This window comes from Onychostoma macrolepis, chromosome 02, assembly GCF_012432095.1.
Source record: "Onychostoma macrolepis isolate SWU-2019 chromosome 02, ASM1243209v1, whole genome shotgun sequence".
Taxonomy (NCBI): Eukaryota; Metazoa; Chordata; class Actinopteri; order Cypriniformes; family Cyprinidae; genus Onychostoma; species Onychostoma macrolepis.
The window spans coordinates 33,813,691-33,828,783 of NC_081156.1; the positions used below are offsets into that span (position 1 = coordinate 33,813,691).

General features: G+C 34.2%; 1 protein-coding gene across 3 annotated transcripts in view; it reads right to left on the reverse strand.

The window, feature by feature from the left end:
• Positions 1-1,940: 1,940 nt before the first annotated feature.
• eps15l1b (epidermal growth factor receptor pathway substrate 15-like 1b) overlaps positions 1,941-15,093 on the reverse strand; it is a 77,140-nt gene continuing 63,987 nt past the window's right edge. The window contains exons 23-24 of one of the 3 annotated variants that reach the window (XM_058799672.1): positions 2,810-2,903; positions 1,941-2,708 (exon numbers count right to left, since the gene is read on the reverse strand). In XM_058799672.1, coding sequence (XP_058655655.1) covers positions 2,705-2,708; positions 2,810-2,903 — 98 coding nt within the window. In that variant the 3' untranslated portion in view covers positions 1,941-2,704. Of the gene's footprint in view, positions 2,709-2,801; positions 2,904-15,093 lie in introns of those variants that run through there. The other 2 variants (XM_058799664.1, XM_058799646.1) reach the window with 2 other exon arrangements.

Sequence of the window (15,093 nt, forward strand, 5' to 3'; positions counted from 1 at the left end):
GGCATGATCATAACACCCCGCGAATATTCGACTGTGAGATTGGGAGTCGAATCGGGTTCCTCGAATCGAAGCATCGAATCATCGACTATTCGGGACACCCTAATATATATATACATATATATATATATATATATATATATATACACACACACGCACACATGCAATAAACCACATTTAAATTCTCATTTGTGGATTTTTTAAATGTGTAAAATATATATATTTTTAATATGCAAACATTTATTTTTGTAATTCTTCTCCCCATATACTGATGCTTTGAAGAACCTCTTATAAAACACTAAGAACTTTTTAATTAATTCATTAAACATATTATATTATTACAATGAATTAATTAATTACATTTGTTTTTCTAAAGAAATCACAAAAATATGTCCAGGTCAAATTCAATCCCAAAACGAAAAAAAAAAAAAATTAAATAAATAAATATATATATATATATATATATATATATATATATACACACACAGTATATATAATTATTTTTGTAATTTAAATCAGCATAAATTAAAGGCAGGACAACAAACAGTATAATAATATATAAATACTTGAAAATATATATATAAAAAATATGATTATTTTTCCACATTACACTAATGATAATGAGATTTTTTAATGACATTTGGGATAAAAATGTGCTTAATCGCTTTGAAAATAATGTCACTATACCACAACATCTTTATGGGGCTTTTTCTATATATTTAAGGTCCTTTTAAAAGTCCATTATGATTCCTGACAATGTAAATTCTCATTTGTGGACTTTTTACATTTGTAAACATTTACATCTCCCCATATACTGATGCTTTGAAGAACCTATAATGAAACACTAAGAACGTTTTTATATAGACAAAGAACCATCTCAACTCAAGAACCTTGTACAGACAAAAATTGTTCTCAAAACTCTAAAGTGCCGCTGAAGAACCTTTATTTTTAAGATGTTGCGTGAAAATTCAAGCTAACGAGTTTCTAACATGCCTGAGCTCTGGATTGTGTCCTTCTGGTCAGTCTGTGGTCGGCCTCTCGGCCTTGAGTATGTGCGACCGCAGTTCTGGCTTGAATACGGGGCCCTCGACTGCCTTGAGCCCTGAGTAAACAACATACACAGGGCCTGACCCAGATCAAAAGCCTCCTTTCCCAGAGCCACAACCAGGAGAAACTCTGCTGACCAAAGACGCTATATTTGGAACAAGGGCACACATTCTTTTTCCTAGAATGAGGTGTTTTAAGCAATTGCTGCTGAGAAAGAGCTGCTTTTTTTTAAAGAGGTCCAGGATTTCACAGAGCCAGTTCTGTTTGACCTACTGACTGTTTCATATCAAACACGCTCTTTAGGATAACGTGTGAAGATTGTAGAGGTTTTTGTGATTTGTGCAACAGCAATTAATATTGCATTGGTGTCGCTTTATGAGGAAGGAGATTCATATTTACTTAAATTATGTGAGGTCAATTTTCTTTTTAAGAAATTAATACTTTTATTCATCAAGGATGTATTAAATTGATCAAAAGTGACAGTAAAGATTTCTATTTCAAATAAATGCTCTTATTTTTAAACTTTCTATTCATCAAAGAATCCTGAAATAAATATGTATCAGTTTCCTAAAAAAAAAAAAAAAATGCTTTTAATATTTATATTAATCAGAAATGTTTCTTGAGCAGCAAATCAGCATCTTAGAATGATTTCTGAAGGATCATGTGACACTGAAGACTGGAGTAATGATGCTGAAAATACAGCTGCGCATCACAGAAATAAATTACATTTTAGAATATATTCAAATAGAAAACAGTTCTTTTAAATTGTAATAATATTTCACATTTTTATTGTATTTTACTATATTTTTAAATCAAATACATTTTTTTGACTTCTTTAAAATGTGATTAACAGCAGAATTTGGGTACATTTTTGAACCAAACAAAAGACCTAAAATGCTGCGCAGAGGGTAAAACTATCTTTTTTATATATGAATCATTACAGTCCAAACAAACTGATTCACTAAAATTAACTAAAGTTGTCCATTATGGCCTCAGTACTTTTTTGTCTGTAAAGTTATATGTGCAATAAAATGCTAGTTTTAAGTACTTTTCACTTCAGTCGTGAACATGAACTTTCTGCAGTAAGGAAAAAACTAACCAAAGAGTAAATTAAACATTAGGTAAAAATAATTTGCTAAACCAATAAATGCTAAATCTGATGTCATTCCTGCTCCTGTTAATCTCACCACAAGAATCATGAGAGTTATTAAGCTTTCATATTACAGAAACCGTAACAGGTCACAGTGTTAACAGTAAAAGGAGTATTTGTTTTTGTTATTTAATGATTGGTGACCACAACCATTATGCAGTAGAGATAAAATTCCTCACAACCACCATAAACATCTTCTGATCGTGTGAAGAAGTCATGCTCTTTTAATGGCAGTGATTAAAGCTGCCAAACATCTCAGTTTTGCATATTACTTGAATCATATTGCATAAAAACAATCCAGAAATAATACAGATGACAATCCGATTAACAGACCTTGTTAGAATGTGCAAGAGCTTGTAAACACACCGATTTCCGCAAAAAAAAACACAGAATTCGAGAGAAAATGGAGGAGTGACTTATGTTAGTGCTTACTGTAAACGTTCACGGCTTCCCGTGTTGCGCAAAACACATTTGTAGCAGAAGTCTCCTTAATGCACAATAAGGGGAGGTTTATCTGGAAAAACATGATGAAAAGTGTAATGAGCATTAGCTGTCATTCCATATAATGTACATTAAAGTCAATGACATGGGACAGTTTGAAGTAAACCTGATTACTGTAGATTAGTGGTGATGCAAAATATTGCCCTCCTTCTTGAAGATTGATCTGAGTTCATGGCAACGCAATACTGCATAATGGAGAACTGAAAGTCTGCAGAGACAGAGAAAAGAGAATTCATGGAGCTTTAGTATCACCAAAACAATACAGTTAATATTGGGCAAAATTAAAATAAAGAATAAAATCAAATTGGGCAAAAAAGATCATAAATATCACATCACTAACAATGAGAACCAGTAATAGTGATGCTTGACAAAAAGTATTGTGCATAATAAAATAAAATAAAATAAAATAAAATAAAATAAAATAAAATAAAATAAAATAAAATAAAATAAAATAAAAAAAAAAAAGAAAGAAATTAAAATAAATAATAATAAACACATCACTAACAATGAGCACCAGTAATAGTGATGCTTGACAAACAGCAAAAAAGAAAAAAAATATTAAAAGGGGGTAATAATGTCTGTACATAAAATAAAAGAGTTTTCATCACATAACTAACTAACTAATATGAGCACCAGTTTCTTGACTTAGTAAACAGCACAAAAGCAAAAAGACAAAAAGTGTACAAATAAAATGAAATTAAAATGTTAGCAACCAAATAAGTCTAGCTATTTTTAAAGCAGTATGTGAAGCAATATGTAATTATAAGGATTTCATGTGACATCATTATGTTGTGTCACGTGACATTAAAATATTTTCAGCATCTCCAAAATAAATTCAGTTTTTTGCTTTTTTTAGTCCAATTTTGTGTAAAAATTGTTGTAACACTTGACAGTCTGGTCAAACAGTGGATCAACAAGGAGATGCTAAAAAATGCAACTGATATTGCTTCCAGTTCAAACACAATAGAAATGGACAAAAATGGCTGAGTATATTTTGGCCAATGTAATCCGGATTTTCTATGCATACAATAAATGCATACTGTACGAATACATACTGCAGAAACAGCACAGGTATGATAGTATTCTGAAGATGATGAGAATATGACCAGAAAATATGTCGTCTAAACATGGCAAACGTCTGTGAGGTCATGAGTGTTTGTTCAGACAGCATGTTTCCACTGTTCAGCACAAACAGAGGAAATGTGTCTACATGCATGTGAAACCATGAACCTGCTGCTGTTTAAACACACAATGTTAATGCGAGTTTGTGTGCATGTGATTTCCTACGGCACAACTGAACTTTCCAGTGCAAACGTCAGACAATGTCATTTCACTATAATAGTCCATTAAAAAATAAAATAAAAATACAACTGCATACTTCCAAAAAATAAAATGTACTATTAATGGTATACATACTATTAAAACAAAACAAATAAAATGAAATAAAATAAAATAAAAATACAATAATTAAATATTAGAGATTAGTGTTAGAGGTTATAACTAACACACTATAACAAATAAAAATATAAAATTAAAATAAAATAATACTATTGCATACTATTAAAATAAAACATACTATATATTGCCTTTAAAATAAAATAAAATAAATAAATAAATAAAATATATATTATATTAAAATAAAATAAAAAATAATATATAATATTTAGACTTAGGTTTTAGAGGTTATAATTAACACGACTAACACTAGTCATAGTGATGCTTGCCTTAGCAAAGCACAAATGAAAAAAAAGTACTATGCATAAATGAAATAAAATAAATGTAAAAAAATAAAATAGCACCTTCCAATTAAGTCCCGCATACTATTTTTAAAATATAATAAGAGGTTACAAGTTAGTATTAGAGGTTTCATCACATAACTAACACTAATATGAGCATAGTGACACTTGATTTAGCAAATAGCACAAACAAAAAATGGCCTTCAAATATTCCTGGAACATAAAACGTCAATAACAGTGCTTTCATGTCCACCGACTGCAGAAGTACGAGCGTGTTTGTACAACAACAGCGAGGTCCAGGAAAACGGCAGGAGGCTGCAGCCGCTCTCGCTCTCCAGCACCTTCTATCAACAGGAAACATCTTTTCACAGGCCAGGAAGTGTCACTGTCTAATTGGCTCGGTGTGATTCAACGAGAGCGGTTTTCTCAGCCAATGGGAGGGCGGTTATTTTAAGCGGCGGTATAAAAGCCGAAGTGTTCGCGGATCTCACAGCACACGCCGGCGGTGAGCTCACAGGAACGGCAGACCTCTGCTGAGTTACACGGCTGCTCTGAGTCACTTCACAAGCACTTGCTGTAAACGCAGGGCAGAAAAACTGACTCACAAAACACACAGATGTTCTCATGGGCCGCTGTCATTCGCCTATAGCGCAGACAGATCATCCTTTGGCCCACTGAAAGACAAGAAACTCACCATTAACCATGAAAACCAAAGAAACATGGTATTGCATTTAAGCAGAAAGAAAGAAGCCTCTTCTGCTCACTAAGGCTGCATTTATTTGATTAAAAATATGGTAAAAACTGTAAAATTGTGAAATATTACATTATTCTTTGATGAATAGAAAGAACAGAATTTTTTTTTGCAACATTATAGATGTCCTTACTGTCAGTTTTTATCGATTTAATGTATCCTTGATCAATAAAAGCATTTAAAAAAATAAAATTATTAACAATAATGTATATATGGCACACTGATAAAATAGTAGTATGGCTGAATGATATTTGGAACACCAGAAATGTATGTTTAAAGGATAAGTTCACTCAAAATTTAAATTTGATCATCTTTTACTCGCCCTCATGTTCTTCCAAACTTTTTTGACTTTTTTCTTCTGCAGAAAACAAAAGAACATACTTTTAATCACATTCAAACATTGGACCCCATTGACTTTCATTATATGAAAGGTGAACTATCCCTTTAAGGCCTTCATAACTAATTAAGTACTTTATAAAACGGTGGTCAGGCTACATGCATGAAGTCATGTGGTTTACTTTTTAAACGTAGGTCTGTGATAACATCACCTTGTAAGCGAAAAGGCTACAATTGACTCGTGGCATTATAGTCAATTAAGCTTTTGGAATTGACTTGGCGTCTCGTATGTGGGGCATTTCAGAATGGTACAATTATGTGTCAGCATCTTCCTGTCATTTATGCAAGGGCAATGCATAGCTACAGGTCCATATATATCCCCAGCCCATTCCTTTATGGGAGCAAAAGAGCCGAGCGGCCTCGGCACACTGGCGGAATTCTGTAATTAGCACACGCCGCTCCGGAGACAAAAGGACTGCCGAGGGTCAGGAAGGAGAACAATCCTACAGCCGGAGCACATTCCAAGAAAAGCCCAGTGCGTAGGAATCATGGGTACCTACGACTCCTTCACACCAGACTGCGACACGGTGACTCACCTCGGCTAAAAGCGGACGATGACATAAACGCCGTGTTCGGAAAATGCGCGGTCACCTAGAGAGCAGGTTGAATGGTGATTGTCTGACTGTTCATGAAAAAAAATTAAAATAAATTAAATAAAAATGTTAATTAATTAATTAATTAATTAATTAAAATAATAACAACAACTACAATAATAATAATTAAAATATTTTTTATTTATTTAAAAAATTAATAATTGATTTTATTACTCATTTAATTAAATGAATGACAATTAGGCTATTTCACCATTTATTCCAAACCTGTATGACTTTCTTCTGTGGAACACACATGGAAATTTCCCTTTAAGGCTATTCAAAAACAACTCAAATGTCCGTTTATATATAGTATATTTTTGCTCCATTTCGACAGCTTTGCTTCATATGTATGCATCCCTCAAAGACGCATGAAGTACTTCTCATAAAATTAATCAATATTTTTACTTCCAATTTTTATTTTTGCTATTTTCCAGTAAAATGACACATAATATGTAATATAGTGCAAAAGTCATATGGTGATTTGCTGCTCAGGAAACATTTCTGCAATGTTGAAAACAGTTGTGCTGCTTCATATTTTTATGGAATTTTTGCTAAATACAAAGTTCAAAAGAAGCATTTATTCGAAATAGAAATCTTTTGTAACATTATAAAGGTCTTTACTGTCTCTTTTGATCAATTTGGACAATATTTATGATGCTTTTATGGTGCTTTTTTTTCTTTTCTGGAGGTTGTTGGTATAAATCACAGTCCAATCTTGCTAAACATCTCAATTCATGTTCTACAGAAAATAATGTGGAAGACAAAAGTCTTCGTTTTAGGTTGAACTATCCCTTTAAAACCATTCAAAAACAACCAAAAATGTGTCCTTACTAGTTTGGAACCGATATCTACAGTATATTTTTGCCCTTTGCTGCATTTAGCTTTGGATTTGCCAGCTCCACATGCTCCACATGTACGAATCCCTCCGAGACGTCTGAAGTACTTCTCATAAAATTATTAATACGTGAGCAAACACAAGACAGAAAGAGTTCACCTTTAAATACACACGTTCAGGATGTTACTCTGTTAGTCTTTGAGTGGGTGGCCTGATATTTAAAGGAATGCACGCTCACTTTACATCCATTTTCTCTCCTGGTGGTCGTATCGTGAGGATGTACAGTAATGTGTGTGCTTGGGAAACGGCCGTTCGAGTCTTTTCCATCTTAAAGTTAGAAGGAAAGTTCCTTAAACTTTGGGTTTGCTAGATTAGAACAATCCCCCACCAACCCGTCATTAGTGGGATTGGAGTTACGCGCCACACCCAAGCGAGATGTTTCCGGCGCGCTCTAAAAATGGCCGTCTGATGATGGGGTCGGCGTAGAATAAGCGAGGGGTACCTTGTGTTTTGGTATTCGGATGTTTATTAAGCCACATGCACACAGGAAAGTGAATCACATGCTCATGTTTGTGGCTTCGTTCAATGCCAACATTTTTACACATGCTGTAAAAACTGTCCTGGGCCACCCTCAACGCCCACACCGAGCCACAGAGCTGCCCTCATTACAGATGGGAAATATGTAAATCAGCAAACAAAGAGCGCAGAAATATCATGCGTGAGATCTCTGTTTGCACAGAGACAATTGAGACAGCATGAATCTGCTTCTCAGATGCTTCTACTTAAAAGATGCATCACTAGTTCATCTTATCCTATTAAACAATTAAAAACAACTATCTTTCTCATGAAAAGCATGAAGTTCTGTGATGGTTTCTACTGGTAAATCAGCTTCATCAGATTTGGTCTTCATCAGATTTGAAGAAATGTAGCATTGTATCACTTGCTCACCAATGGATGCTCTGCAGTGAATGGGTGCCGTCAGAATGAGAGTCCAAACAGCTGATAAAAGCATCACAATAATCCACACCAGTCCATCAGTTAAAGTCTTGTGAAGTCAAAAGCTGCGTCAGGCCAAAACTTGAGTCCATAATCCATAATAACGCTTCCTCCAGTGAAAAAAGTCCATCTTCCATTGTCTCTCAGATCAAAATTAGTTTAGAGCTGTTTTGGCTTGTAAACAGTGCTTGATCTGTGCAGATTTCTCTCCTGATGCAGACCAGACCACTTTTTCATTGGAGAAAGGAATATTATGAATAATGGACTCATATTTTAGCAAGAAGCAATGGTTTGAAGTAAAAAAAACGTCTTAATAATGGATTTGTTTCTTACAAACGCACAGCTTTTGGCTTCATAAGACATTAATTGATGGACTGGAGTGCTGTGGATTATTGTGATGTTTTTATCAGCTGTTTGGACTCTCATTCTGACGGCACCCATTCACTGCAGAGGATTCATTGGTGAGCAAGTGATGCAATGCTACATTTCTCCAAATCTGATGAAGAAACAAACTCACACACATTTTGAATGGCCTGAGGTTGAGGACATTTTCAGCCAAAAAATACTCAATAGGAACTCAAGCATTTCTCATCAAATTCTTTCAAGACCAAATTGCTTTAGCAAGGAAATTTAGGTTAACACTAAATGAAACATAACTGAACTCCACTATATGCAAGATCAATCATTTTCCTCTGAGCTTTCACGGACATAAGTAACAGAAAGAGAGAAATGAAGTCAGAATCAGAATTCTGATGTTTCTGTTAAAAGAAAAATTTCAAACTCAGCAGTTCAGATGCTGCAATGACTGATAAATGAAGCTCAGGAGCCGTTGAGGTGAGATGGAAATATCTGACAGCATCAGGTGAAACCTCAAGAGTTCCAAAGCTTCCTGTTAGTCAGTGCTTTTTAAATCTTAAATAAGTCTCAAGTCAATGTACGAAACCTGTTGAGTCATCCTTTGGGCCGTGTAAGTGTGTGCGCAGGGAACGCTGCAGCTGTTTTGCAATCACAAACTTTCTCTACCGCTTCCTCTGAGCAGCACTTCTGAAAGTACACATATGAATGACACGCAGCCAACGTTAAACCGCACAGCGTGCCATTGAGCATCCATCTGTCACCTACGAGCACACTACAGACTTAAAAAGGTCACAAAAAAGGGTTTCACAACCCAAAGCCTTTGAAGAATCATTGCAGAGGATCACTAGAATTATTGCTCATAGGTTTAATAATGAAACCAGTCCTCTAACAGTATTAAAATTAAGTTTGTGCATGGTCCTGCAGGGTTTAAATGACTATTGAATCATGCATGTGTCTTGATAAGAAGCTATCCGACCAAGTCGACTCAAAAACGGCTAAAAAGGATTTTTTGCTGAATCTACATTGAAAAAAAAAAGTACATTATTTACTTAACTAGAAATAATTTTAACTCGGGAATTGCTAGTAAATGTTACAAATCAAATTTTTTTAAATAGACTATTAGAGAATGTTTTACAGGAAAATACAGTTTTAATCTCTCTATTTTAAAATTTCATGTTTAATTCAATGTGTTACTGCTCCTTTGTAATTAGGCTAAGGGCGAAATTTACTAGCAATTTCGGCAACACTTTATTTTAAGGTGTCTTGTTACACGTTACATGTACTTACTATTATAATATTACATGCAAGTAACCCTAATCCTAAACATATAGTAAGTATTCATGTAGTTAATTAATATTACTCAGTGCTTAAATGTATAATTACACTCTACACCTTCTAATAGAGTGTAACCATAATTTCTGAGTTAAAGTAGTGTCTACACCCATTTTTTTTTCAGTGTAACACTGAATCAAATTATATATTCTGAGGTAGAAAGACTGAAATAGTATTGCAATAATCTTTATTTACATCACTTTTTTACAATATAAGGAGCCGCCGCAGAAACTTTATTTTAACTTTAAGCAGCTTTTGGCCATTAGTTAAATCAGTTCACATGAATGAATATAAAATCTCAGCTCATGTTATGAGTCACATGAGAAGATATCGAGGGCGTGTAAACGGTTAGTTCTCAGTATTCATCATGAACTCAAATGGACCCTACAGTACGTCTCATACACACACAAGGCCCGTTGCTCGGTCCCGTTCTTCAGTTGAAAAAAGGTCAAGATTGTGTTTGATTTAGGTCAATCCACGTCTTTCTCCTGGACAAACGGTCCACATGCATTCTCCACAATGGATCTTTTTACTGATCGTTTGATGCATATTGCACACAAAAACCAGAAAGGATTTCTGAAAAATCAGAAGCTTCAATCAGATCCAACTGCAATGCAACTTCCAGGAGTCAAAGTGCACATTTTTACTGGTCCATCGACTGAAAAGTTTAAGTTTGGCATATGTAACTTATACTGTGATGCTATTAAAAACATTTACATTTTATTATTTCTCATCAAAAGCATGGTTTGTACTGGTTAGGGGTGGTTTTGGTGATTGCCATGTTGCTTACAAGCTTGAAAGTCTGAATAAAAAATACATATTTGATTACATGTTTATTCATATTTACTATTACAACATTCATTTGTATCACTCCTCAACAAATACTGTAAGCTTTTTGCACAAAAGGAGCAACATGAAGAGGGAGTGCATCAGGTATATAAGAGAGTGCAACAGTGATTTAAAGCAAAAAAGTATTTGAAAACCAGAAAAAAAAAGGTATTTTGCAGCTTTAAGAACTACACGAAGCATTGCAAACAAAATAATCAAAATAAAAACTCTGGATAAATATAAAACTATTGATTTAAAGATGTTGATGTATGTACAACAATATACTTTAAGATTATTGCAATACATGCGTATGATCAAATACGATCATCAGGCTTTTGAGGAACATTTATTAGTTCATCTGTCAGCCATCATTATATGTTTTTTACCATCAAACTAAGCATTTAAATATCATCTTACAAAGACACATTATTGGAGACACTAAGTGACGGCAGATATTTATATGCATTTCATGTAAGTATCTGCTGTGCTGTTCCAAAGACCTCATTGACTTAAATTACAAGAATTTCATCTTTTTGGCCATATAAATATCAGCTTCTGCACCAAATTTAGTATTTTTGCTCAGTTTGGGCCTCTGGATAAAACTGATGTTTCTATTTAAAGAAATAAATTTTTTTCAGGCTATTATTTCATATGTCAGACTTTACAGGGTTAAAAATATTATTGAAAATGAATGAATGTGATTTTTACTTCCAGAACCAGACCATTGGACTCTACGGATGTTTTTTCTGTTCTTGTGCTGCCACAGAGAATGATGGGAAATGTAGTTTTGTTGCTATAGTAGTAGCTACAGTATAAGTAGCATTGTTTGGCCAGCTTGATTGTTCAAACACAAAATATGAGGAACTGAATTGTACCATCAACACTGACTTTAAAAGTGTATTCATGACCAATAACAATCTGCTTCCACTTTATCATCCTCGCATAACAGGTACCTGATATTTCCCTCTTTCAATCTTTTTCCTCTCTCTCTGACTACACGGGTTTCAAAACTGTCATACTAAGAGTCTGACACACATGCTTTCACGAATATCTGAAATATCGCACAACGAAGGATAAAACAGGTGGAATTTTCTCCACGCTCAACATCCGCCTGAAAGGAAAACACACGGAAGATGATAAACCTGAATGAATCAATTTCTTCTGGAAAAAGTGAAAGCGTAAACACTGACAGATGGAGCAGGTTAAGAGGAAAGACGTGTGTGAGCTTTTGTTTTGGGCGGCAGAGTAAAACTATGGCAACGGAGGATAGAAACTCCACGCAGCTGTGCATGTATGTAACGGATTTCATCATTATGTGTCTGCAGGCACGACGTACAGCAGATGTGTGTGGAGTCGTTCCCAGGATGCTTTTCAACAGGCCCCTTTGGCGTCACTGTTGCAGATTTGCATGACAGCTCTTTATTAGTTTCACATCTGACTAACATCATCAACCTAGAACCTGCCACTTACGCAAAAACAGCCTAAATGTCATGTTATCTATAGATATTAAAGGTCCCATATTGTACACCTTTCTGGAGTTTTATCAGGTTTTGATGTCCTTAAGAATGTATATTTGCGGTATAAGTACCAAAAACCATCTCAATATATTTTTACAGCTCTTCTCTCAGGAGCTCTGCTAAGAACAGGTCGATTTTGGCCTATCTAATTAATATTCATGAGCCTCTCTTCTGATTGGCCTGTTGTTTTCTGAGTGACGGATGGCCAGGCCAACCACAGGTAACTAGGGTCATGTAGGGCCAACGTCACAATTACGTCACAGCGCAAGCTGGAAGCAAAACAAAGGGAAAACTGGAGGCGGCCCATTCAAACCAGCGCAGATTCGTTACATAAGTTACATAAGGAGCTTAAAATATAATCTTCTTGTGATGTTGAGTGCCAGAATCAACGTAATACAGCCTCAAATTAGAAATTTGATCGCATACCTGCTGCCACTGCCAGACAAAAAAAACGACGACAGCTGTGGTTAAACGCGATAAAACGAGCAGACTGGACAGAAACGATCGTCAAAAATGCTCGCCTTTGCAGCGCACACTTCTTTTCAGAAAAGGTTCAATAAAGTATTGTCTTTTGTTGTTATGGGCGCATCTGAAGATTTCTTGCATCTCACGACTATGCCGTGTATGAAGTGAGAGTGTAACGTTACAGGTCGGCCGATCTGGTTTCATACGTTAAAGTTAACCTTTTCGACATGTTTCTGTGTTGTTGTTGTTCAGCAATGGCATGGACGCACAGTGTTGCCAACTAATTTTCAGGGGAAGTTGCTAAAGGAAGGTCGATCTGTTGCTAAAAGTTGCTAAATGACATTGCAAGGTCATTGTGCGATGACGTCATTGCATAATTACGATGCAAAACTGCATCAGATCTCAGCAAAACATTGAATTATTAAACACTTACACATTTTTGAACAATTACAATTACAATTAAAATTGTTTTTTTTTTATTAGCTAGTAAACCAGTAAAACTACACATTGTGAACAGTTATAGTTTTAAGCAGTGTATTAGTAGTTAGTGTGCTACACTCTAAGAAAAGTCTTTAAATATAGGGCACAATCTACTATGTTAATGTGAAGGAATTTTCTGTATTGATTTTATGTTTTTTTTTTACCTGCATTTTAAATTAAGCATTGTATTTTGTGTTTTCAGGTTACAGGGTTACAACGGATAATGGATAACACATAATGTCCTGAAAAAATTTTCCATTTTTCTAGAATTTATTTATTTTATTTTTTTTACAGTGTACTAACTGATCAACAATTGCAGGTTCATGCTAAGGTGTATCGTAAATGAACAATTATTCACTTATTATTATTATTAAATTGAACAATTGCAAATAGCAGCTAACTTAATTCATGTGATGTGTGTACTGCTAGGCATCTTTGGTTTCCTCATTTTGTGTAATTTAGATGGAAATTGTTTGCCTATTTATCGTTTAAATCATTTATCAAAAGTTGCCAAACAAATTTTAAAAATAGCTAAATTTGTCGCTAGGTGCTTTTGGAAGAAAAAGTTGCTAGGGTAGTGTGAAAAGTTGCTAAATTTAGCAACAAAATTGCTAAGCTGGCAACACTGTGCACTGATGTCTGGGGGTTTGGCAAAAGGAGGGTGGGCAGTGCTCGAGATGGTGACTGAAGGCGTGACTGAGCAGTTCGGACGTCACATTTTTACGGAAGTCACAAGGGCTTGTGAAAAGGCACAGCTACTTTATGCAAGCTGTGTGCACTTTACTGTGGATTGACTGTTTTGAAACTTATATGGTAGTTACATAGCCCCTGGACCTCTGTTATCATGAAAAAAGCCAGGAAATTTTACTTTTGACAATATGGGACCTTTAAAGGGTTACTCCACCCCAGAATGAAAATTCTGTCATTAATCACTTACCCCCATGTCGTTCCAAACCTGTAAGTTAAATGCAAAAGTTAAATGCAAAATTAAAAGTTAACACATTCTTGTAAATGACATTATACATTCCTTAATCATACATTAATCCAAATGCATCTGTAATATATTAATTTAAAACTTAAAACTGAAATAAACTTAAATAAATTCTAAAACAGAAACTACACTTTTATTAACTTAATAAATAAATTAATATTTAATGCTATAAAAACATTCTTGTAAATTACATTAAGCCTCTAAAGATAACAATGATGCTAGTGATCATATGTTAATTAATCAAATTAATCTAGTGATCCTAAAACGTCCATAATATATTAATTCAAAACTTTAAAAAAGTATATAGCAGGAGTAACTTTTAAGCTTATTCTTTTAAAATAATATAACAAATTAAGTTTATATTAATTAATTAATTATTAATTAAATAATTAATTAATTAATATTGTTTATTTACTATTATTATCATTATGTACAATTAAAAACAATAATAATAGATATTATTTACAGAAACTTGTAGTAAACTTTAGCTGCTAAATACTTTCAATATAATGTGTGTGAAACGATTAACCAGTTTAGTTTAGTCGTAGGTTCATCTGAAGTGATGTGAAAAATAAAAATAAAAATGTAAATAATTGTGCTGCATGATCCATTAACACCCATAGAGAAAACACAGAAGAACAACAGAAAATATGCATATTATTTCACTTGCTACGAAGTTCCAGAAACCAAACTCTCAAAGATTTAATGTGATTGATTAGTTCTTCCTCAGATGCATTCATAATATCAGTCTGGTACCTTGAAAACACAACTCGTTTCCATGAAAACCGTTTAAAAACCTGTGCTTGTGATTATCAGATTAGAGCTTCTTAGATCAAGAAAGCTTGCAGTTTTGCATGCATGCAACAAACATCGATAAATATTGTGTGCATATGCATCAGTGAAGAGTTTGAAACCAGCTCTTTGTGAACAGATAATGATAGGAGCAATGTTAAAGGAAATACTCGAGGCGCTATTCGCTAAAAACGTGCATCTGGAAACTATTATAAAAGTAGGAAAAGCACCTATTATGAAGTCATTGTAGTGATGCAACAATATTTCTGCAGTGCCACTGACCCGAATCAAATCACAGCAACGCTCGATTGTGCATTGGGACCGAATTC